Genomic DNA, 26,762 nt, shown 5'->3' with positions numbered 1-26,762 from the left:
AATATGCAAATAAATTGGCCATTCAAAGAAATTTGGAAAATTGAAGAATAATGGGAATGTGAAACCTCATGTTACAGGTTGTCATTTGTCCATGGCTGTGTCTCTATGATAATAAACGATTGTTAAACTATGTGCATCAATAAGGATCAGGAGAAGCTCATAATATTCTTGTACCATCAGAGGTTGATATCTGTAAACAAAGCCGATATTACAATAAGCGATGGAATGAACAGTATTTTTACACCTGTATTGTGTAGGTCCTCCTCCTTGGTTTAAAAATACTGCTTTTCCTTTTCCTCTTTCAATAGCTCTACAGGAAATCATTTCATGTGGTTTTGTAGCATACAGTATTTGATGTGAAACCTTCCTTTTAACGTGGCTGACTAAATGTCATCCTAAAATGTTTCTGGGGCAATAGTTTCAATTTTACCCATCTTGTCAGTTCTCCCAGAGCAAAGCAGGCAGATTGTAAAGGCATTTGACGCTGTCTGACAGGTGTCCGGCTGTGCCTGTACAGATGCAGATGGTGTGGTTAGCAATGCTGAATGATGCTGGTTGCAGTGATGGTTATCTTTCTTGCATTTTTATTCTGCCATGCTGAAGCTGAACAGCACATGTGAACTAGTTTACTGTCTGACGAAATTAAAGCTGCTCTGATGTGTATTGACTGTTTTAAAGTAGAATGACATCAAGGGGCTGTTGTCATCCAAACCTCTTTGTGCTGGATCCAGTGGGAATGGCTTGGGAATCGGGAGATGTTTGTCCTGTCAATTTCCCATGAGAAACCCAGGCAAATCCCCTTCAATTACTGCAATGCTGTAAAATTAATTTCAAGTGTGAATTAGTCACATTGTGCATGTAGAGCCAGGCGTTTGACTTGCTGTGTGCTGTAATGAAGGGGTCTGGTTCAAGTCTCCATTATAGCTTAAAATGAGGTACTCCACCCTTGCTGTTCATGTTGTGCATGATATTCTAGATTTTGTTAGAATATACTTACATGTTTGGTGGCTTTGGAAGGTTTGTTTATAGAGTCAATAGCTTTTCATACAGTATTTCATGGTGTTATTTTTGTATATTTTTAATTAGTTGGTGTAAAAGTATTAGGAGTGTATTGGACACATTTTTGACTGAATTGGTGAGCCTTAATATTTCCTCTTCAATGTACATTTAGATTGCCTTGTGTGTTAGTGCCTTCACTACACCACTAAATATTTGTCCATATAAGAAAGTTTCTAACCAGACCTTTTCTTAAAAATCAAGAGTATTGTTTTGTAATCCTTCACTGCATTTACTGTAGATGTTATATCTTGTACTGTATTTTTGCATCACCTTTTAACTAGGCCTAAACACAGTTTTATATAATGTGGTTCAATATCTCAACACAATGTATTGATTTATGAGAAAAAAAAATAACGCTGCCGTAAATGCATAATTTGTTTCTCTGTAACAATTTTGCTTTCGATAAAGATGTCTGCCAGACTGATAAAAGTAATCTCAGTTTTGGCTTGCTTTTTTCCTTTTGTACATTTGTAATCTGACTTTTGTTACTAGAGTTCAATGTACTAAGTGTATCTTTTGTGTAAATAAACCCGAAAAGACTTTTTTTTTTTTTTTAAATGTACTTTTGTTGTAGATGTTACAAAAGCGATCGCTTGAGTAGTTGTTTGATGCACTCTGGTTCTTTGAAAGTCAAAGAATTTCAAGTACATGCAGACTGTTTGAGTTTGAAGAAAACCACATATGTTCTTTTTCAAATAAGTTCTGCTTTCACCTTAAGATGCAGAGAGAGTTCATTAACAGTGGGTGATCTCATAGAATAATGCGGTGGAGGTAATAAATAGCCATTTATCGCACTTCTGCAATATGCATTTCCATGAAGATTAAATGAAGGACCTTCAGATGCATTTATTTTTCTTAATATGCTGAAACCACAAATGGTGGGAGGCTTACATTGTGCTAAAGATCAACATTAATAAAATAAAATTGCACAACAAATTGTGGAAACCTATTTCTACGCTGAATTTAAATGAGATTTCCTAAATATTTTCTTGTCCAGTCACAGTGTATGTCGGTTGATAAGATTGAATACTGTTTGAGTGTGTTTATGGGGGGAATCCCTTTATCAGCTTTTTGGGTTTCAGCATCAAGTTCTAAAATATAAATAAACATAAGAAAAAAAATAGTTCAGTTGGACATTTTGAGCATGCTTGTGGAGCAATGCACTCACTTCTGTTTAGATTCTGACTCTCCTTCCATAGGTTATATTTTATGCTTTTTTCACTCAGCATATTTCTCAGTATTTTAAGTTGAACTTTTTTTTAATCTAATCTAAATTGATAACATTTTTAAATGTATTAAGTTGTTGCCCAGGTTGACGGGTAGTGAGAAAATATTAAAGATAAACAATTACATTATGATACTCGGGGGCAGATCCGGGGTGGGGGGAGGGCTCAGGGGGCTCAAGCTTAGCATTGCACTGATAGGAAAATGTATACTGTTCCTCGAAATAATAAACCATGTATTTTTTTTTTATGGGTTAGGATGCACAATTTTTCGATTTTTGCCCCTCCTAGAAATATGCGTTTTCATTGGAAATCAGCTGTTTCCGCTGCTGATGTAAGTGTTCCTAGGTGAATTTAAGTCTCCTGTTGTGATGCCTAAATTCATCAAGAACATCTCCATAAATTAGTTTGAGGTCCTTATTTATGTACAGGTGCGTGTGAATCTCAGGGTCTCAATCTGATGCTTTACAGAGGAAAGTTTGCAAAAAAAAAAAAAAAAAAAATTCTGCTCCAGTTTCACTTTCACTATTAAAGCTGGATATCAGTCAAATTGAGGTAAAGACGATAATGGAGATGGTTTAGCCACTCCCAGAAACTACTCGGTTTCTCTCATTACTGCAACCCATTACCCAAATATGAAGTAATTGAATTACCTTAACTGCACCTTTCTACAATATAGACCAACACTTAGAGTTGAGCTGTTGTAGGAACACAACAAAATGTTAAGGTAAGTAATTAAACATTAATTATCCCAAATGTAATGATTGCATTCTTGAGGTATATTTCAGTAAGAATCTTGAAAATAAAATATATATTAATAAAGTAAAGAATTCTATTTTGTCCATTACTATAGCTAGCTTAGAGCTTTTTATCATAGCATTTAAATAAACGTGGAAAAAATAATCTAATTTCCCTACTCTTGTGCTTGTGAAATGTTATTGCGGAAATTTCATTCACTTGGTACAAAAGAAGCACTAAAATGCATAAAAATAAGTAAATCGTCTCTTTGAAATCAACATTTATAGTGACTTTAAATTTTAGAAATTAGAAATTTAAAAATAAAAAATTTAATGAGAAATCACCCTTATACATAGTAGAATAACTTATTTAAATACTGAGGTTCAGTACCTAAATAAAATTACCCTATACAGTGGCAGCTTTGATATGGAATGAATAATGTAGCTTTTTTGAATGCTGAAAGTCGTGTGTGTGCGTTCGTTACCCCCCCCCCCCCCCCCCCCCTAGGGAAATTGAAGTAGCAGTTATGTTGTGACAGTGCAGTTCTTGATTTACAATGTGACTTATGCTTTTAATGGACAAAACGAAAAGGAAAATATGAAATGTAATCCATAACCACCAAATGAAAACTAGTTCAGGAGGTGTTTGTGTAGTTTTTGGCCTTGTATCCTACTGCGTGTTGTATTGGTAGAATGTCAAACTAGTTTTTCACCAGCAAAGTAAATAAACGCTGGAGCTTTTAAAGACTTTTTGCAGCACTGCTGAGTTTTAGTAAGTGGAGTGCGCGCTCCATTGTTTTGAAAAGGGAGGGACATTTTGCATATTATAAACCGTTTCTTTATTTTGCTGTTGGATTCCTTTTGTTGCCGCCTAGTATTTAATTTAATTAGAGAATCTTGACCAAATGCCAGGGGAAAGTCAGCCGTAGGAAAATGATGATCTCAGACCCTACACAGGACTCTTTACAACATGAAACAAAAACCAAGTGACAAGTCAGACCCATTACAAAGATCAAAACAAGCAAACGAGAAATTGTCTCCAAAAGTTTTTTTTTATTATTTTTATAATGTTTTTTTTTCTTCTCAGGGTTTAAATGGTGAACTAGAGTCACAAATTGAAATGGTTCTCTTGTGAATATGAGCCAAGTGGCAGACATTAAAGAAGTCAAAGGTCAGCAGTTGTTAAAGTTGCACTCAGATTCTTGATAGTGTACATGGTAACATGCCAGACTCCCTAACATTAAACTGTGGATGTTTTGCAAACTGTTAAGACTCACAGTGGATCAGTTGCATGGTAGTAATTCACTACAGGTAACTGTATGTTTTCAGTTGATCAACTTCTTAATGTTTTTCTAAGATTTGTATTTCTTCAACCACAGCTGGTAAGAGCTCAGGCATTTAAAAACACTTTTACTTTTAAAATTTAAACAAATCTGTATATCTCTATTTCAGCAAATCTTGAATTTCAGTTTCTGATTTTAGGTAGACTGAAATACCAGAGTGAAAGGAAATAGATGGATCTCTGAGAAATTTTAGATGCATCCCCCTTCAAGATGGTCACAGGGAGACCCATCATTGAATCCAGTTACAGTAATTTAATTCCCAAGCAGACTGGCCATTTGGTGCATGTTTGCAGTACAAGTCGGGTCATGTAAAACCCATCCTTACAGTTCGCATAGGGTGAGTGTTATTTTAGGTAAATCTGTAGGCTGATTGAGCTATCACTAAGGGAGGTTTAAGCTGTGCATCCCCTAGACCAGGGATGGCGAACCTGTGACACGTGTGCCCAGAGTGGCACGCAGAGCCATATATGTTGGCACGCAAAGTGATTTTTTTTTTTTTTGCCTGCCTGCTAATTGAGCAATGGTCATGTTATATTCATGTAGGTTGGGTTCTTGTTCGCAGATTTTTGCAGTTATGCACAGAACTTGCAGAATCCTCAGCTCCCATTGGTGGAGCTCCACAGAACTGCGAAAATCTGTACGAACGAGATGTTAATGTTATGATGACTGTTTATGCTGTGGTGCGGCACTCTGGGAGCATGTTTAACACTTTATTAGGTACAACTCCCCTTTCCATGAAATAATGTGCAATCAGTGATGGCATCATGTGTTCAGACTATGCTGTTTAAAGCAGGCAAGCAGGGATTCTGGGTGTGTGTAATTCATAGTGACAATGGGCAACACAAATATTTAAATGACTTAGAACTGTGCATGGTAGTTGGCGCCAGACTTGCCCGTATGAGTATCTCTGAAATGGCAACCCTGCTGGGGTTTTCAGGCATTGTCATAGGTATATCGAGAATTGGTCGGAAACTGCTCCTTGATGAAAGAGGCAGACTGAGGCTGACATGACTTGCAGAGTAAAAGGTGAGCTATAGTCAAAAGGCTGAGTACAATAATGCAGAATTCACGGTTATGGCACCTGATGACCTCAGAGATTTCCTGTCAGTGAAAAATTAGAAACCGCTTGCAGTAAGCTAAGGAACAAAAACACTGGACAATAGGACAATTTGGATAAACATCACTTTGTCTGATGAATCTTGGTTCCTGCTGTTGCATGCTGATGGGAGCACCAGGATATGGTGAATAAAGCAGGAGTCCATGGATCCATCCTGCTGGGTGTCAACAGTGCAGGGTGGTGGCCTCCCCAGTCACCAGATCTCAATCCAGTTGAGCATCTGTGGGATGAAATGGAATGAGCTATTCACAGTAGAGATCTATCATCAGCCAATAAGCAACAACTATGGGAAGCAATGGAGCTGACATGGGCCAGCATCCCATCACTTTGTCGAGTCCATGCCCCACTGAGTTCCAGCTGGTCTGGGGGCAAAAGGGGGAGCAACTGGCTATTAGGTTGGGGTACCTAATAAAGTGGCCACTCAATGTACACTCACCTAAAGGATTATTAGGAACACCATACTAATACTGTGTTTGACCCCCTTTCGCCTTCAGAACTGCCTTAATTCTACATGGCATTGATTCAACAAGGTGCTGAAAGCATTCTTTAGAAATGTTGGCCCATATTGATAGGATAGCATCTTGCAGTTGATGGAGATTTGTGGGATGCACATCCAGGGCACGAAGCTCCCGTTCCACCACATCCCAAAGATGCTCTATTGGGTTGAGATCTGGTGACTGTGGGGGCCAGTTTAGTACAGTGAACTCATTGTCATGGTCAAGAAACCAATTTGAAATGATTCGACCTTTGTGACATGGTGCATTATCCTGCTGGAAGTAGCCATCAGAGGATGGGTACATGGTGGTCATAAAGGGATGGACATGGTCAGAAACATTGCTCAGGTAGGCCGTGGCATTTAAACGATGCCCAATTGGCACTAAGGGGCCTAAAGTGTGCCAAGAAAACATCCCCCACACCATTACACCACCACCAGCCTGCACAGTGGTAACAAGGCATGATGGATCCATGTTCTCATTCTGTTTACGCCAAATTCTGACTCTACCATCTGAATGTCTCGACAGAAATCGAGACTCATCAGACCAGGCAACATTTTTCCAGTCTTCAACTGTCCAATTTTGGTGAGCTTGTGCAAATTGTAGCCTCTTTTTCCTATTTGTAGTGGAGATGAGTGGTACCCGGTGGGGTCTTCTGCTGTTGTAGCCCATCCGCCTCAAGGTTGTACGTGTTGTGGCTTCACAAATGCTTTGCTGCATACCTCGGTTGTAACGAGTGGTTATTTCAGTCAAAGTTGCTCTTCTATCAGCTTGAATCAGTCGGCCCATTCTCCTCTGACCTCTAGCATCAACAAGGCATTTTCGCCCACAGGACTGCCGCATACTGGATGTTTTTCCCTTTTCACACCATTCTTTGTAAACCCTAGAAATGGTTGTGCGTGAAAATCCCAGTAACTGAGCAGATTGTGAAATACTCAGACCGGCCCGTCTGACACCCCAACCATGCCACACTCAAAATTGCTTAAATCACCTTTCTTTCCCATTAAGACATTCAGTTTGGAGTTCAGGAGATTGTCTTGACCAGGACCACACCCCTAAATGCATTGAAGCAACTGCCATGTGATTGGTTGGTTAGATAATTGCATTAATGAGAAATTGAACAGGTGTTCCTAATAATCCTTTAGGTGAGTGTATAGTAGGGATGAGAGTTGAACATTCGACTTTGACAAAGTAGATGAAAACCCCATTAAGTGTATAATATGTGCAGTGCAATTGAACTACCACAAATCTACAACTGGAATGCTAACCCACCTAAAAGCCAAATACCCTTCTGAGACACTAGCAATGACACAGAAAAGGAAGAAGGACCACAACAAACATTTAATATTATTAAATGAGCTATATATAGCCAGATATTGCCTACATAAGCTATTTATTTTGTATTGTCTGGAACTCGAACGCACAGGTTTGTTTCCGTCTATATGTAGTCATTCTGTATGTTGGCTGTGGTTTAGAAACATGGGAAAAGTAAATTTGTTCAGTTAAGTTGATCTGTATAAATTAAGTAGCTAAATCATTTAATACATTTTGTATTTCGCTGTTATGACCATAAAAACATTGCCACAAGGATGCTTATGTGAAGGCATTTGCGTCGCAGATTGTTAAAAATTAAAAAAAAAAAAAAAAAAAAAAGTTTCTTATGAACTTATTGGGAGACGATCATATTGTAGGTGATAATATAAGCAAGTGTTCCTTTTTTTAAAAGATTTGTCACAACCTTTTCCATTTAATTACAATTTCAAATTAATCAAGGTCTTGAAAATATCTGGGAAAATAAAACCCGCTTTAAATAAAATAAATGAGTCTGACAGAAGACGAGTGGGAGTTGATAGGTTATTGCTGCTGTCATTATGCCATTTCTGTACATGTCCTAATAGGAAGGTATTTTACATTGCCTAATGTTTAACAGTTTTTACATTTGTAGTGTTAGCCAAGTATTTTTAAAGTTCAGAAATGATCACAATAGCAGTATTTCTCACATTGCATTATTTCACATTTCATTTGGTCTCATTTTCAGTGGGGGGGCTGTGGAATTATCGATAGTCAAAATATTTGTCATGACATCGCTACTGTGTGTTAAGGACATCTTATCACCTTTTATTACCTTCTTAAAGAGAAGTTTCCGTTTCCATGTATTAGAGTATTGTTTGCAAAAAGGTGATTGAAAGACTGTCTTGATTATGAACTCTGGCAAGAGAAGACTTACCACTGTAGCCGTTTTAATAATTCTCAATCAGGAGCACCTTCTCTTCCCTCTCCCTCTTGTATGATTAGAGTTTTTTCCCAGCCTCTTTTTGACATCTGTTTTTAATATGCCTCTTCCACTGATATCTTCAGTACTATTAAAAAAACAAGTCAATGTCCTCTCTGTGTTTGAAATCAGAACCAAGGCTGTGTGTTGCTGTAATCTGTCACTTTGCTATCTTTTTTGTTTCCTGATTTATTTTTTGGGTAACAATAGTATTCTTCAAACACACGGTTATAACGGAAGCCCGGCCTATTTCTGAATATAGAATAATGAAGTAATAATACGTTTAATATAAACTGTCCTTTTAGAATTCCCTAGGCTACTGCAATGCATTCCTTTTGTAAATTATCACTTAACTAAGATGCAGGATGGCTTAGACTTGTTTGTGGAGAATTGTATTGTGACCACATAACATTGGTGAAAAATAAATAAATTCCTCCGTATTTCTTAAACATTTTTTAATCTTAAATATCTAAAGCGGTCTCTCCAGTGACCATGCAGATAGCCATTTTAATCTTGAAATTGAACACAGGTCATGCAGTGATGTGGCAGTGTCAATTCCTGCTTTATGCTTTCCTTTAAGAAAATATTTGAAATTAAATGTTTTGTGGGAATATTTTCTTTCGTTCTTGCAATTTGTATTGCTCCAGACTTTCAGAATGTTTTCCTGGAAACATTGACTTGGACTTGTGGAAAATAAACATTTCATTTGACTTCATAGGTGTCACTTTAGATCAACCTTATAATTACTGAGGTTCATAAATGTTTTTTTGTACTTGTACTATACAAATGTTAATCACGTTTTAATAAGGTGCAGGGGCCGGCATTAAAAGAACAACACTTTAATCTTCACCTTGGCTAAGGGCATCTGCTAATACAGAAATTAATAAAACTCACAATTTACTGTAATATATATTGGTATAGGCTATTACAGGAATGAATTTCACAATATGCAGTTTTGTGATTTTCTATAAATGAACTGAAAGAGGGATTTTTTTTTTTTAATTTGTGTTTTTTGGAATATATTTTATGAATGACGTCAACGTCTTGTAATGCATTTAAATAATTTGACCAACATAAAGGTGCTGTTGTGGTGTGAAGCCTAGGTATAGACTTTCACAACTTTTGAAAATGTCTCATTCTTCACTTCTCCCCTGTTATGCTTATGTAGTTATTTTTCTTTGTTTTGCAGGACAACATTGAGCAATATAACTTCAAATTTGACAGCTTTGATGTGGCACAGGTAAGGACAACTTCTTGTTTTTCATTTCATGATCAAGGTAGAATTCGTAGACCAAATGGGCCTCATAGCTACTGCCATCTCAAAATTAAGGCATTTGTTTTGTTTAGTTTTTTTTCTTAATAAATAAATTGATGTGCAACAGCAGTCTAGAAGTTCTGGAACATTCTAGAAGTTCTGTCAGCTGTCCAAGACCAAAGCCATGTGTGATTTCTGATTATCCCCCTTGTTTCTTAAAGTCTTCGAATAGTAATTCATTTTTGCAGGCTTTTGATCTCTGAATGATCAGTAGCAAGCAAAGGACAAGAACAGTAAACAAAATCTGAGAAAGCTTAGGAAGAGGAGGATGTTATACAACAAGTTTTTTCCAAATGATACCAAAAAAGCTTGTTACACTTATTTATACGAATAGAGAGAGGAGGGGTATTTTTTAACAGGAGGTATTGTGTGCAGGGAACTATTTCTACAATGAGGTGTGTCATTAGCTTACTGTTCAGATCATCTTTGGGGCTCATGTCCATAACTTTGCTGAACTTCACCAGGTTTGAGTGGAATTTATATATTCCAGGGGTTTCCTCCTCTTGCCGTGCTATAGCGACCCCTATGGCTGACTGGGCTCTTGAGCTATTTATTAGTCCTCCAACCAATGCTCTGTTTCTGTTGTGCTCAATCATTATGAAAAGAAGCAGATGTCTTCCTAGTACACATTTGGAAGGGGCTGTTATGGTTTTTTAATCTCTGTCATGATGTTGCAATGTATGGTTAAGCCGAGTGGACTAGCCAAGTGGAAGCTCCAAACATTGCTTGTAACAGTAATCTGTACTTCCACATTAGTGTGCTCATTTCCAGATCCAACTCCACCAATTAATATCTCAAATTGAGTGAGTTTGCCTAACAGCGATTTATTACAGTGGCTGTTAATCTTTAAAATGTAATGGTCATCTTGTGACTTGCACGTTGAGTTGAGGTCTCAATTCTTTACTTGGTTAGTCAACTACTTTAGGAAACTGCTTTTCAGTTCATGCCCCATTTGCCTTTCTCTGAATGAAAATGTGTTCTCTGTGCAAGTCACAGGACTGTATGGCTGAGAAAATGTATTGAATATTCAATATTTTAGGTTGTTAACTTTAAATAGTCAAGACTGCATTAACTTAATTTCTGTGTGAAGGTTTTAGGAAAGGATAGCATTTTGTGTGCGCTCAATACATTTTTAAATGAATGTATTGGTTTTTGGTCTTGAGCAGTGGATTTTTGCTAACTGTCCCTTTGTATCCCCAAATATACAGACAAAACTGAAATAACTGGAGCGTGTGGCTTTAATTTAGTTCTAACATGGTCTTTTTATGGGGGTATGTGGAAAGGTGAAAATAATGCATTTTACCCAGGTTATTTTCAAAATTTTAAAGTTGTATATCAACTTTTGCCTGTGAACAAAACCATACGCACCTTTGCGAGATACTTTACTGATATTATTCTTTTTAGTGATAATGTGGGCTATTTGTGCTTTCTTTGCAAATTACTTCCTATTCCACTTGATTTGAATCCCTTTTTTGAATGTGGAACTCTCTGCTTGTCTTAATGCCAAAGTGTGGTGGGAAGATTAGGAGGAGAGCCAGTGAATGAGTCTGAAAGTTTAGACATGAGTCATGGCCTGTGAGAATTTTTAACCAAATTGTTTCTGGTTAATTCCATATATGCCCTTTATTTTAAACCTCATTTTTATGCATTATATCTAATTCATCTATGAAAGCTTCAAGTAGTTATTAGAGTTGTTTAAATTATATTGTAATTTAAGTTGTAAACCCACATTAACAGCTTTTCTTAAGATGCCAATCCCCTACAAAAATAGTTCTGCTGTTGTGGAAAATGCTACATCAGTGATTTTGTGCAGTTTTGAAAGAATATTTCTCTTACACTTTCATGATACTATGGCTGGAGGCACTTTAAACCTTGCATAGGTATACATTTACTGTACTGATAACTGCAATCCAGCTCCCACAGTTCTGTGTTAATGTGCTGAAAAGGGAATTGCAGTGTCCTCTGTTGAGTCTAGGATGATTCCCTTTATGAGGGCACTGAGGTTGATTCTCCTGCAGTACCAGTCACGCACTGATACACAAGCTGCCTGGAGATGCAACATATACAGTATTGTGATGGCAATTGGTAGTGACAGCTGGGTCAGATGAGGAGGGCAAAGGCCCCTTGGGTAAACAATGGGAAATATCACAGCCAATCTGCTCCCAGCAGTGCAGAAGGCTACCGATCAAGGGACATTTTGAAGGAGGGTGGCATATCAGCGTCACTTGAGACGAACAACATACACACAGAAGGAAAGGTCATCTGTGGAAAACTTGCTGCACTTTGTTCTCACCATGTCTTGGTTCACCTCACCTTTAAATGCATGTGGGGGTTTAAACAGGCCTTCTGTCTCTTAAAAAGATATTTAAAATGCTGGTGGTTGGGGGGATTCATTAGTGAATAGATCTTTGCATCATCCCCATTATTTAGACCAAAGTGAATCTCAAGATGCTCACAAGTGGTGTAGGGATAATCCAATTTGCATTAATTTTGTTGCCTGGAATATGTCTCTTCCTCTCTTTACTTTGATGTTGAAAACAAAGAGGTGTGCATCTTAAAATATTACTATACACACTGCACTACCACACTATTGACCAGTCTCCAAAAGCACCCAGTATGTGAAAATCTTATGTCACTTGTAAAATGATTTGAAATATTTATTGTAAAATTAAAAATTACAGAATTGCTGAATACACATAATGTGAACAGGATCCTTTCAAAAAGGTTGTTTATTCTCCCACCTATTTTTATTTTTTCATCTTTGGCGGAAGTATGATATTCTGATACAATTGTTGGAAGGAAAATGTCATTCCTGCATCAAATCTTTTGCTTTCAGTTTGAGCCACCTTTCTTGATTTCGAGTATAACATGTCCAGGCTTTAAAAATAATGACAACTTGTTCTGAAATCACTCAGTCACAGTCACCACATTGGTGTTGGGTATCTTCAATAGTCATTCACTAAAGATGACAGCCAGTTGAAAATGTGGTGGTTTCTGTGGTGTACAAAGCAGTCTTTTTAAGAAAACAAGAAAAAAAAAAAAAAAAACACTGTGCCAAGACCACTAAAGCCCTGAAGAGAAGAAGGGAAAAAAAGTACTCCTCAGCAGTCAGGTTGAAATGATTGCCAAGAAAGTGTTTGAATACTATAGGTAATGTAATGATGCATGCAGCCTGTTTCCATAAAGAATACAAGAGCATTTCTGTAATGAGGTAAAACCAGAAGATTTTAGTGACTTGTCAAAACGTGCGTAATAAATGTTAATGAGGTTCTCTAATCTCCAGGGGGAGAAAACTGCAATTTTTTTTCAAAATGATTGTCAAAACAGATGTCAAATGGTGTTAAATAGTGAAGTTTCCATTTGTTTATTTTATTGTTTAAGGAATGTAGCTAGTGGATCAGAATAGATACTGGTATTTTGGACAGTGATAATGGGGGGGGGGGTCTCTTCACACTAGAAGAAAGTAATGTGGGAAGCTATCCAATTTGAAATGTCATTCAAATGCTTGGGAGAGGAGAGTTGGAAGAGAAGGTGAAACTGATTTCTTAATCGCAAACCTGAGAAATCTCCACATGTCAAAGTACAGTTTCCCCTCATTAAAGCAGGGTTGATGTTGGTCAGGGTTGTAGTAGTTTATGTGGAAGCTCAACAATGAGGTTAATATAGTAGAAAAATGTATATCTTTTTTGTTTTGTATTTATTGTTAGTGATTTAAACTCCTTTTGAGCACAACTTGGAACCCTACATAACTGCTGAACATTCTCACAGGAGTTGGCAGCTGAAACTGTACACCCATGGGTTAAAACAATGTAGCCTAAAAATACAGTACTCCACTTTGTAAAGGATACTTTAAGCAGATTACTTTTGTCACGGTTTTAGAATTTAACACTCTGTAATGGTCTGGAATCTTACAGTATTTATATATGTATGCATTTATTTTCAAGAAATGTTTAATATGTACTTTCTTGATTATGTGAAAAATCCATGAAGTTCAAATGTATGGTTCAGTAGTTTGTTTAACAAACTCCCTTGTGGCTTAAAGTACTCTGCTGTGTATTTAGACTCCTTGGAAGCAGCACAAACAGAAAGCATTTTTACATTTTAAGGAATTCTTCTGCCAAGAGAGATTTTGAGGACATTCCATGGCATTCTGAAGAGAAATGTGCAAAATGAATTATGGGTTAAAGGCTATTAAAGGAATTATTTCTATGCAAGTCCTGGTTTTCTTATTTGGACCCTGAAACAGTCATCTTACCCACAAGGCTTGAGCTATAGGGTTTGGATGTTCAATTAAGATCCAGATGCCACATTATTTAATTTTTTTCTCTGACCCAATTTTTTTTTTTTTGCTTTTCCATGATTTTACTATTTAATGTTATATTCACTAGGAATCAGCTGCTCAGGTTTATTTTTTTTAAGCATGTCCAGTTTCTATCTTTAGGGGATTATCATTATCAAGATCATTATCACTTGGTTTAAGATTTCTTGACGCCCCAGAAGGGGATATAGGAGAGTGCGGATGCATCCAGTGGATTGATGGGTCCCTCTCTGTGCTGTTTGCTTCTGGTTATGAAGTGGCATGCTGGTAGCTTAGGGCAGAGGTTCCCAAACTGGCATCCGTGACCCACAAGGGGTCCGCGGCAAATATTATATATATATATATATATAATTAAAAAAAAAAAAAAAAAAGTCTGGCACTCCATCAAAAATACCATCAGTCCCCACCTAAACACCCCCCCCCCCCTCACTTTTTTTACCCACCGCTTCCCCCCCACCAACGGCCATCCTTTGGTAGGTGGGGGTCCTCAGCCAAATTCCAAATTCTGGGTGGCAAAGGGGTCCCTGGGTCAAAAAAGTTTGGGATTCCCTGGCTTAGGGAATGCTTTGATCTTCAGCGCATTGTTTTGAGTGGCCACTACAAATGTGGCAGTGTCGCAGGGTGGACACATTTATTTTTCGGTAATAAAAGTATAGATCAAATGAGTATGTTTAGATTGTAAATAGCTCCATCTGGTGGTTCCACAGATTGAGCATTACACCACAATCAGAACATTGTATCAATCACTTTTTTTTTCCATATATACTTATGTTGAGTGAAGTGAATTCTCATATATGCCAGTTAAGCAACGTGTGCTGCAAAGATGGGACATGGGTGAAGTAAGAGTGCAGTAGCAGTCTTGCGTGCCAACTTTTTTTTTTTGGCTTGGTCAGCTCTAACTTTTACTTAATGTACTTTTTAGTCTTTAATGTATGTATACATGTCTGTATTATATATCATAATTTAATGTCTATAAATTATATTGTAATTATTTTCTTTCTCTGCCAGTGCTGAGACCAGTCAAAGATGACGGAAGAGGTGATTGTCATCGCCAAGTTTGACTACATGGCACAGCAAGACCAGGAGCTGGATATAAAAAAGAATGAGAGACTGTGGCTTCTTGATGACTCTAAATCATGGTGGCGAGTGCGAAACGCAACTAACAAAACGGGCTTTGTGCCCTCAAATTACGTGGAGAGGAAGAACAGTGCAAGAAAGGCATCCATTGTGAAGAACTTAAAGGACACCTTAGGTAAGACCTTTGCTTTTCAGTATTTCTTGTCTGAATTGTAAAGGATCTATATATATATATTTTAAATGCATAGCTTACTGAATTCAGTCAGTCTTTTTGGATTAAGAAAAAAAACAAAACAAAAGCTCTTGACATAATCTCTCCAGACCAAATCAAGACCTGACCCAGCAGCCACTTAGACTACAATTCCAATATATGGCAACAGAGGATTAGACCGCAAACCCTCTGAAAGTTTTGATGTGGTATAGACACTGTCTTGTTGGCTCCTTGTGCAAGAGTTTCTGAGGTTCCAGAGCTAAATGTGTTCCCTTTATTTTAGAAGCTACTGTCAAACTCTAATGGTGCTAATCTAATAAGAGGCAACTAAGGTATGAAAAAAAGAAATGCAACAAATGCCTTGTATATTCATGGATTGTGGAAACTCTGCTGGACTGGTGCCACAAAAATCTTTGAGCCACTACTTTAACGTTCTGGAAGTGACTGCTTCAGCTTTTAAATTAAGGAATGTAAATTTAGTAGTTCATGATGAGCTGAACATTGGAAGTGTCCCCTCCCCTACCCTTTACATCATATCCCCTTTCTTTGTTTCACATCTTCTCTGCCTGTCCGCAAGTTGCCGGGGGAGGAGTTCCTGCTTTTAGGAATGACTACATTTGTGTTGTAATAGTCAATTTGGTAAATCTGACACACACAATTCTTTCTACAAAGATATCTTGGAGTTTTGTTAATGAAAATGGCTTACCATTTGTTGAACGTTTTTTCCCCTCCACTCTTTAATTTTGTATTAATGACCATCTTTGAGTCTTGTGGATTAAAATAGCATACCCTTTTTTGCACTTGAGTTAACAATGATAAATTAATAGATTGACTAATTTTTGGTGGGGCATAAAATAAAGAAAAGTAATTAGAAGAATGCCAAACAAAGATATAATACAAAGTTGAGTATTCAATTTTTTTCATGGTTCTGTATTGTATGAAAAATTGGGGGGGGGTAGGGTGGTAAACATCTGAAGCGAGCTAATCAGTGATGTTTTGACAGCCCCTTTGTTTTTTTTAGTTTAGATAAAACCACAGTGTAATGATCAGATCTGATACAGGAAGAATCGCTTGTCATGCGTAAATAGATGTGTGGTTGCAGTTCAAACGTGTACCATTTACTTTGCAAGTCTTTCTCACTGAGACTGCCCATAGACAACTGCCACTTTCCTGTCTTAAGTGGGCTTCCTGTTACTTGCAACTGTTATAATATTCAGATACTACTTTGAGACCTAGTTAAGGTAAGTAATTATCTTTGATTTTCTTTGAGCTTTAGTCTGATGGAGGATTGAATTCCATCCACTTAATTAAGTAAAATAAAGTTGGTAATATGACTCCTGCATTTATAAGCAGCAGCAAAAGCTTTAATTTTATATTTAAATCCAGGTAATACTGGTGCAACTATAGTATTGTTTTAATAAGCTGTATAAAGTGTTAACATTTTCTATTCAGTGCTGATAAAATTTGTTAAAATTGCTGCGGTCACATTTGACAGTGTTGGTTGTAAACTCAGCTTTAAAAAAATGTGATCCTTTCCATATTTTATGAAGGGAGTATTTGTCCCATTGTGTTTGAGGGTTTTTAATCCTGTGGGTGGGAACAAATCAATGGAATTTATTTTTCCATCCAAGAACTATTATTTATTAAAACAACAACAAACTTAAATGTGGATTACAGACCTTATTTTAATGTATTTGTGTTTGGATTTTTTAATGTGATTTCACAATTTTGGTTTCTATTGGCGGCAAAGAAATTAAATACATTAAATCTAATCTAAATCTTTAAGCAAATGGTCACTGTTTTAGGAGAAAGGAATTTGAGGTGTTCAGTATGAAATTGGACTCATTGCTTTTGTTTTTACTCGGTTAACTCCTATATTGGCAAAAGTGAGCTAATGGTTGTACTTTTTTCAGATTTCCTCATTTATATTTTGATTTGCTTCAAAACCAAAGAAATGCAGAATGTTAATTTAACGTCTGTGTGCCTCTTTAACTTTGCGAAACATTTCTAGCTTTATATTCGGCTCTGGAGAAAAAAGTTCAGAGAACCTGGCTGGACCTCGAAACAACTTTGTCTTTGTTTTACAGCATTACAGTGTAGTGCATTGTTGCAGTCTTGGCTACTCAACTATTTCAAACAGAGGAGAGCTAGCAGTTCGTAGGGTTGAATTAGGAGCAAAGCTATACATATAGAAAACCAGGTGATGTTTCTCTTGTTTTTCTATGCCATTTTTTTGTTTATGGAACTATGAGGAAATGAGAAATTAGATGTTGCACTTGCAACTATTACGGTCTAAAGCTATGAACTAGTCTGCATGGATAACAGTAAGGCAAGTTCAGTCATTTTACTTATGACTAGAATCTGCTTATCCATGATTAGTTGGAATTTGAACTATGATGGATAGTTTTTCTGTTGCCCGAGGAAGTTTTCTTTTCTTTGTTTAAAAAAAAAAAAAAAAAAAAAAAATATGAACCATGCAAGTCAGCCCTCTGTGCAAACAAATCACCTGCCACTGCAGCAAAATATTAGTGAGGTCATCATAGTTAGCTTGAAAGAATTTGTGTAATTTAGCCTCCAGTGTCTAACTTTTGTCCTTGTGTGTGCATAAAGAGTCTTTGTGCAAACCTATGGTATTTTTATTATTCTATAGGCTATAAAAATGTATTAAACAATTTTTTAGAAATATGAAGGCCAAAACATACTGCACCAAAACCACCATATGAACACAATCGCTTTTTACTGGGGAAACTGTATAATACTATATAAATACAACTCTAAGTACAATATATAAATACAAAAATGTATCATTATGTAACAATCTGTTTATTTTAAAATTATAGCCTTTTGAAACTGGATGTGGTGGTTTAGCCTTTCATCACATTTGCCTGTAGAAGAGAGTGAAATGCCCAGGAAACTCTAAATGTTTATCTGATTAATTTAAAATCGATATTATAAAGCGAGTGGCTGTGTACCCCAAGTTGCTTCTGTTTTGTCTTCTAAGGAATCCTGGGCCCAGATATAGGGATGCACTGATATGGGCCGATACTGTGCTCAGGTACTCGTACTCAGAAATTTTCCGATACCACTTAATGGTGGGACGCGTCGTTTCGTCATGCAGTTCATCAGCAATATGCATATTCAGTTACAAATTACACACGGTCTGTCTCTTTTGATTTAGATTGAATATTCCTTAATGTCTAAATGATCTTGTTGCAAACCCAGGTCTCTGGATCAGTGCCTTGATCAGTCAGCTGTTTGATCATGATGCTAATTTTTGTATTAGTGTAAGGCACTGTAGATTTGAAAAGTGTGTTTTCTGCATTGATACACAGCTGTAAGACGTAGCCATTTCAAAGCGCTCTCGTTTTGTGCTATTTTCTGGTTAGTTTATATTGTAAAAGTCTGCTAAGATATGTGCATACCGATTTATACACCAGTTTTCACAGTTTATTGCTAAAAGTTAATTTTTATTTATTTTATTATGTAGCCTTTATGCGCACATTTTGATAAATTGAAGAATTGCAGGTGATCTAGCTCGTTTGCCTGTCCTCTGATGGGACAGATTTGTGTCGGTGCAGGGCAGGCGACAGGCTTGCTGGTGTGGTGTTTAGACTGCTGTTGCCTTCAGCATCGATACAGGACTGAAGGAGCCTCTCGCCTTCAGCCTGCTGCCCCTGGGCACACGGAATAAAGACACTTCCAGGCTGCTAGTGCCACACATAGCCCTATTGAAAAGCATGTTTTTGGCATTGATGTATGCAGCTGTAATAGACAGGTGGATCCATTTCAAAGCACTTCACTTTGTATAAAGTAAACAGTAAAATATGTATTTCATATTTTGAGTTAATAAAATATGTATAAATGGTTCTATTTTGTAGAATATAACTCGTCAATTGTGCTATAGCCCGATTTTAAACACCCCCTCCTCCCCGTCTGTCTCTCTTGACTAGTTAATAATATTATTATTATTATTATTATTATTATTCCCTCCTCCCCGTCTCTCTCCTGACTAATTATTATTATTTAATAATAGTTACAAAATAACATTAAGAAGTAAAAATAAATGCAGCATGTACATTGACAACAAAAACTTTGAGTGACCACAAACTACAAATATTCACCTGGTGTACTGCACATTATACATTCATGCTGGTTCATATGTAAGCTCACAGCTGATCATTCTGAGATTATTCTATTTATCAAAAAGAACCTGCCTCTTCACCGTTCCGGCACTAATGTATGATGACTATTTTAGTTGCTCTGTTACAGTAGGCTTTGTGGTGTATTCAGTGAGTTAGATATTTCTTTGAAATGTGGAGACAGTGCCAGTGTGGAGGCTGTGTTTGTTTACACAAAGTTGTATGTTCATTTTTGAATGTCAGAAATAGCCTCCTGTTATACATTTGATTTAATACTCAGATATTTATATTTTATTTTGTATCAACTAGAGGGCATCTGACAAATAAATACTTTCTTCAAATGCATTGCGCTTTGATGGTAATTCATTCTTATGGGGAAAAATACTTACTTATTAAGTACTTGGTTTCGGTTCTCGGTATTGGCAAGTACCCAAATGTACTCGGTCTGAAAAAAAGTGGTATCGGTGCATCCCTACCCAGATATCAAGTGCGACATCTTTCCACTGGCCACATGTGGCTACATATTTACACATTTACTTTGTGTTTCCATGCTTTGTTTTTGTAACGAACAACCTGAAATAATGCAAAAGCCTTCTAATATTTTCCTGTTGGTTATGTGAGGGCTAATTTGCAACTGTGGGGGAAGTGTTAAGGCCTTCCTTGTATTTGGACACTTATTTTATTCATCCCCTCTTTGGGATACTCCAAAGCACTAATCAGGCTGTGTGTGTTCAAGTTATACCATTCTGTTTCTTTACAAGGCACTTGCTGTGACTGATTCTCACTCTGATTAGTTTTGTTCAACTCTGAAAGAACCTGAAATACGTGCTCTAATTTTGGAATGGCTGATGTAGAGCTTTGAGCCATAGGGAGTTGGTGTGGGTGCTGCTCAGTCCTGTCTGAACAAACCAATCAGTGGTGACAGCAGGGCCAAATGGGTTGCCTCTGGAAAGTGAGTGACTAATATATGTTAACAACACCTCTGTATGTGCATGTGTACCCATTTTACCTGCACTATACACCCTGAAGACACAGTGCTGTTACTCTGTCATCTTAGCAGACACCTGTAACAGCCCTCCGAAATTACACACTAGCTGAGGTTTCCAGCTGCTGTCAGCTGCAAATATGTACCGCAGCATTTTCAAAACGTCAGAGCTGCTATTATGGTTAGACAGACCTTGCGATTAAGAAACCTTTAGAGGAACTTATTTTCTTTTTTTCTCAAATAGTAGTTTTATTGTATTTTCTATGCAAAAGATATTTAATTTTTACATTAAACATCTTGGCAATTTTGTGGTCTGTTGCCTCAATCGGATGCATCACCGGGACGCTGGCCGTGCAATGCTTCTCACAGCAGGTTGATTAATATTGTGCTCTGGTCTCCGCCATTATCGCCATCTTCAGGGACAGAGAGAGGTCTGTGCACTGCCTTAACCATCAGTGACCTACATAATTACATGCCAGTTGTTCTACAAAGGTTAGGGGATTAGATTTACCCCGTTTCCTGACACATTTTGTGTCAGGAAACTGTTGAAAATAAGAGAAAAAAATGTTATGCTATGTTTATGTTATGCATTATTCTCCCACAATATGCTTTAAGAAAGAAAAGAACCTCATAATTTGCCAAGCTGTGAATATACTGTGGTGCAACTGCATAAAATACATTTGCTGGCCTCGCTATGGACAACGTCTTCATATCAACTAATGTTCACGTTTCACAGCAAGTAATAACTAGATCTGTAATCTATATGCACATTATTATACATACCATCCTGCAGCTCAACACTGGAAATCCACTGAAGCTAAGCAGGTCTGGGCCTGGCCAGTACTTGGATGGCAGACCTCCTGGGGAAAAAAATAAGGTTTCTGCTGGAAGAGGTGTTGGTGAGACCAGTAGGGGGCATTCTGTGGATCCCAATGCCCCAGTACAGGGATGGGGACACTGTCCTGTGAATAGGTGCTGTCCTTCAGATGAGATGTAATACAGAGATCCTGACTCTCTGTGGTCAAAATCCCAGGGCATTTCTCTAAAAGAGTAGGGGTTTACCCTGGTCTCCTGGCCAAATTTCCTACTCTGGCCCCAATTTATTAAGGCCTCCTAGAATTTGTAAAATTGCAAAACATAAATAGGGTTTAAATAATAGGTTGCTCATGAGAAACTTGAGTTTAAGTATGAATGGCTTTGCTTCAAATCTGGGGCACATTCTCACACAGATTTGCTTTCAATTACAGGGTTTCTGCAGTATTTAACTATGTATGCATAAGACCTGCATCTAGAGTAAACCATAGACGCCTTGGGTGTTAAGCAATGGTGATTAGAATACATATTATAAAAGTATTGTTGTTTTTGTTTATTTTATCTTTGCAAAGCACAATACATAGTACATTGTCATACTAAACTGTAGCTGCTGCAGATGTGGGTGAATAATGTTTTCCAATGGTCTGATGAACAGTAAGAGACGCACAGGGCAGAGCAGTACATGCATGGTTCCTTGTTTGTACAGGCAGTTTGATTTGAGTCACTTTTTCTTTCCTTTTTAGTGTTTGATATAACGTTTATCCAGTGAAAAGGTCACATCCAGCTGTTAGGCCTTCTTTGGAGGTGAGAAAATTCGCTGGTTGCCGTGGCAGCACAGCCGAGCCTGGTTTGACAGGTTCTAAGTTGGGAGCTTGCAGGGACAGGACAGCCCAGCAGCTGGAAAGTTTCAAGGGAGGCCCTCTTGCTTCCCATTTGTCTGTGCCAGTCACATGTATAGGGTGGGGAAGTTGCACTCTTCATAGCAGAAAATTTTCAGGAAGTTCTCATGGAATAACTCTGCACTGCTTTGGAAGAGCGCAGACGTAAAGAGAGGAAAGACACAAAATGGATATGACAAACCTATTTAAACACTTCTTCAGTGAGTTCAGTCTTTTCTATTGTTTCTTTTAATTGATTTTTGTTTTAACTGTAGATGTACTATGAGGGCTGAAAATTGAATTTATTTGTACTTCATAGCTGGAGTGGTTTTTTTTTTGTTTGTTTGTTTAACTGCTCAAAGTTGTACAATAAGGCATTGATCCTTTCAAGGTTGCCTCAGCAGAATTCTGTGTTTTAGCTGTTCAGTGTCAGATTTATGCGAAGGAAGATGTAAGAGGTTTATGAAAACAGGCTCTGGATCTTTGGTTGCCTTTCTAGTGGCTTTGACAAAAGGGTGGAAATTAATTTGAAGAGACTGCTTTCCATTTGTACAGATTTCTCTTACCTTCAGGGAGTACAAATGTTTGCTGGGCTATACTTGTAGTAAAGATACAGCATGTTATACAGCATTAAGAATGCAATTTATATTATTATTATTTTTTTTTACATATATATATATATATATATATATATATATATATATATATATATATATATATATATTTTCCCCCCCTTTCCCTGTTAGCGGAAGCTTTCTAATTCAATGCAGATTTCTTGTTGCTCCCTTGAGAAGTTTAACTGAAGGAAGTGAAGAGGCAGGGGCTGTGGAATCATGTGTGTCTGTGCCTCTCCACTCTGATATTTTTGTTTTTTTCTTCTGCAGAGCAAAGGGAAGGGCGTTAGGGTGTTGTAACTTGGCAGAGAAAAATATATGGAATTCTAAAGACAAAAGCAGAACTTGTGGAGATTTTCTTCTCAGTATTAGTGTTTGCTTTTAAGTAAGCTAAGCATTATTCTTTTTGGACTTTCGTTTTTTGAGCAATTGACTGGAAAATGCATCAACCAGATTATTGCATAAAAGGAAATTACAGCTGCCTTTTTTTTTTTTTTAAGTAGTGTGGAAAACCCTTTGTTTGTAGTGCATGTGTGTAGTGTCTGTGTATATGAATAGTGCTGCATTTCAAACATAACTGGTGTGTGTTTTTGTCCTGTCTTTAACAGATTTATTGTGGAAGATAAACTTGCCTACAGTATAGATCTAGCGAGTGAATACACTTATGCTTAACTAGCCTAAATTTGAAGCAGCACATCACTTCTATACTTCAGTGGGAAAACTTTTACAATCTTATGAATAAATATAGGCCTTGGATCAAAGCATTTTATATACTTACAGAGGGAGGGGTTTCCACCTGTTTGACCATGCTGAACGTCTGGAGCAAAGGCCAATTATTCACTACTGCATTGCTTCAATTATTTAAGTAGCTAACTCGCACATTACACTTTTGTAATCTGAGGTACAAAGGAAATCTACAGATGTCATTGTTCTTGTTGCATTTAGCAAGAATTTCCACTCAGGTAAGGTATAAAAATATGTTTGGCGTACACTGCATTTTGTATCTGGGTGAAATGAATCCAAGCTGTTAATTCCCTGTAACAATAAACTTCAGTACAGAATCTAGCTGGCTGGTTCTACACAAACAGTTTATTTCAGACCCTTTGATGTCTTTAGTTGAAAGAGATGCTTTTTTTTTTTTTTGCTTTTTTTTCAGCAATACCGGGGGATAACCGAGGAAAATACATATATATATATATAACACACACTTTCTTTATACCTCCCACACAGTCTGGTTCTTGGTTTCCTTACAGAATATCTTAATGAATGTACATTGTCACATTCGTGTTTGTTTTTAGATTGTTTAAACTTGCTATGTATGCTCTTCAATATTTTCTGCCTGGGAATTCTGGGCGTTGACATAACTGTCTTTCAGCCTCATGATTCCATTGTGATTTTTGGTCTGCTATAGACTGAAATATCGTCTGTTTTTATTCAAACTCGCCTTTTTTTTTTTTATACACTTGATTACCCTTTTCTGTATGTACTGTGTTTTAATTAGGGGGGGCAGAGCCAAGCACAGCTTTGTGATATTTGCCAAACATTCAGTGGGATAATCTTTGCTCATGATTTACCTGTGCCCCCAAGTCTCAAACTAAAGATAGGATTCCAGAAGGCTAGACACTTCAGAGATATATTTTAAATCCTTTAACTATTGTTACTTAGTTTACTAGTGGAGAATGGTGAAGAATGTTGTACACAGGCTGCACCGTTGTGGGGAAAAAACAAACTAGACTTACTTGGGCTCATGCTATTTTTAGTGTGCATATTCTTTTCAAATAGTGCATCACCTTCCTGCCATATTAATACTGTTTACCGGGTTTGCTTTAATACTGTTTACCGGGTTTGCTGTATTGGGGGGGAACATGTTTACCTCTTCCTAGTACATATGTAAATGGTAACTAACAGTCTGCAACTTGATGGTGAGCTCTTAAGAGGCAACACACCCAGTTATTACATATTGTTATCACATATTGGCCCTGAGAACTGTGTTTATTCAGCTAGTTTGCGTTATGATGTCATTTGCTAATTGACCTCGGTTGAATCGGTAAACATCAATAGCATTGATGTTTCCAAATAAATGTGTAGCCTAACATGGAAAACCAACAATCCTCAACAAAGACAACAATAGTGTCTATAAATCGTAAATCAGTGATACATATCCAAGTATTTTGTGTAAAAATAGTTTGTTAACTTATGTATTACCCCCCCTAATATGCATATCCATTTCTATTTTCATTTTTTCTTCAGTAGAGATAACTGATCCTGAGGCTAATGGCAGGTTTTATCTTTAGCCTCCACTTCAGGTATATTAGAGTTACAAGTATAGAGAAGAAAAGCGGTAGATTTGCAAGTGTCTTGGAATGGAATGAGACAATAGGATGTTCTTGTATGCGGGAAGTAGCAGAGGCCTGACTCATGTTGTTCAATGGACAGCTCGGAAATTATGGGAAGTCGACTGAGACAGAGAGCCTGTCCGCTGGACAAAGGAAATGCAGCAAAAACAAGACTCTGGTATTAATAGTTGTGTTGACCTTGAGTGGTCACACTGTAGCATAATGCAGAAATTAGTCTAAAGTGCTGTAATAAAATCTGCTTGGGCCAGAGTCAAGAAAGCTGCTGTTTTTTTCATTAGTACTGCTGGATTCTGGGAATTCCTGACAATTTAACATTTCAAAGTGCTTTTTAGCTTGTCCTTTTTCTTTTGTGTTGTCAGAATAAATGCCCTTTTTGATGGCACAGGGAGGATCAGGGAAGGATCTCAACAGAGCAGCTTTTACCATATTTTTCCAACCATGTTATTTCTCCAAATATTAGGCACTGTCATATTCTATTACCTAGTATCAGTCACTGGCATTTTGTAGTGATGTTTCAATAGGCCACTCATCACCTAGGACACCTGTTACCAAAAGCAGAATGAATGTGTGAACAATCCTCTAATTTGAATTCTGTAGACTGCTGTTAATCAATTTTTTCCAAGTTTTCCAGGAGCTCCACTCTGTGGTCTTGACCATTCCTAATTACTAGGAGCACTGGGGATTGTAGCAATATTGTTTCAAGTTGAAAGTAACATGGCATATACAGTAACTGTATTTTTGCACTTTGTTCTGCACTTATGTTGTAAGTCACCCTGGATAAGGGTGTCTGCCAAGAAATAAAAAAAAAAAAAAATATATATATATATATATATATATATATATATATATATATATATATATATATATATATTATTATTATTATTGATTAATTAAATTCAAGTTGTCAAAGTTTTTAAATCCTATAATGTTCTGGGGTGTTTACCATAATATTTAAGCTTGGTATGAGAGAAAGTAATACTAGTTTTGCAAGCCACGGGATTAGGATTATGATAACTGGTGGATGCAATATTACTTTTTGGAATGCATTTTTTCCATCAGAGCTTAATTAGGATATGTTGGATTTCTATGTAAATTCAAATCTAAATATTCCACTTTTGAACATTTTAGTTTTGTGAAGGATTTTGTTCAATCGTATCATTTAATAAAAGACTGTCCAGAGATTACATAATGTTAATTACTGTTTCCAGGTTTTTTAGTATAATACCAAAGGTAATGCATTATGTATGCTGGTACATCTGCCGCTAAGCATGTCAGTTACTCCAAAAGAGCTGCAATGTCCTTTTAATCTTATTTATCTAACTTATTGTATGCTCTCAGTTTAGAAATGCCACGCATTACTAGAAACTCATTAAATGTGACAAGTTTTAAAAAAATCCATTCATTCATTTAGAAAAAGTGAACAAAAAAACTGATAAGATAAAGCAACTACAGCAAAAGAGGCAAGTAATTGAATTACATTTGCAATTTGCTATAATAGTGAGCAAGTGGTACAACTTAGATTAAACAATGTGCTAGTGTGCTGATGTTCGCAATGAGTCATGTGAAGTAGTACTGCGCCGGTGATAACAGTTTAAATGTTGCTAAGCAGAGGGATCATTTGAATAGTCTGAAATTGTGAGATTTAAATAGCTGCTGAAAGATGGTAAGAGAATACAGTGAGGGGAAAAAAGTATTTGATCCCCTCCTGATTTTGTACGTTTGCCCACTGACAAAGAAATGATCAGTCTATAATTTTAATGGTAGGTGTATTTTAACAGTGAGAGACAGAATAACAACAACAAAATCCAGA

General features: G+C 37.0%; 1 protein-coding gene across 2 annotated transcripts in view; it reads left to right on the top strand.

The window, feature by feature from the left end:
- The window catches only part of LOC136753077 (SH2/SH3 adapter protein Nck1), a 61,156-nt gene that overhangs the window by 22,073 nt on the left and 12,321 nt on the right, over positions 1–26,762 (top strand). The window contains exons 2-3 of one of the 2 annotated variants that reach the window (XM_066708898.1): positions 9,435–9,485; positions 14,887–15,130. In XM_066708898.1, coding sequence (XP_066564995.1) covers positions 14,905–15,130 — 226 coding nt within the window. In that variant the 5' untranslated portion in view covers positions 9,435–9,485; positions 14,887–14,904. Of the gene's footprint in view, positions 1–9,434; positions 9,486–14,886; positions 15,131–22,093; positions 22,203–26,762 lie in introns of those variants that run through there. The other variant, XM_066708899.1, reaches the window with a different exon arrangement.

This window comes from Amia ocellicauda, chromosome 7, assembly GCF_036373705.1.
Source record: "Amia ocellicauda isolate fAmiCal2 chromosome 7, fAmiCal2.hap1, whole genome shotgun sequence".
In the NCBI taxonomy this organism is placed as follows: Eukaryota; Metazoa; Chordata; class Actinopteri; order Amiiformes; family Amiidae; genus Amia; species Amia ocellicauda.
Note: the sequence above shows the minus strand (reverse complement) of the source record. Positions and strands in the feature narration are given on the sequence as shown.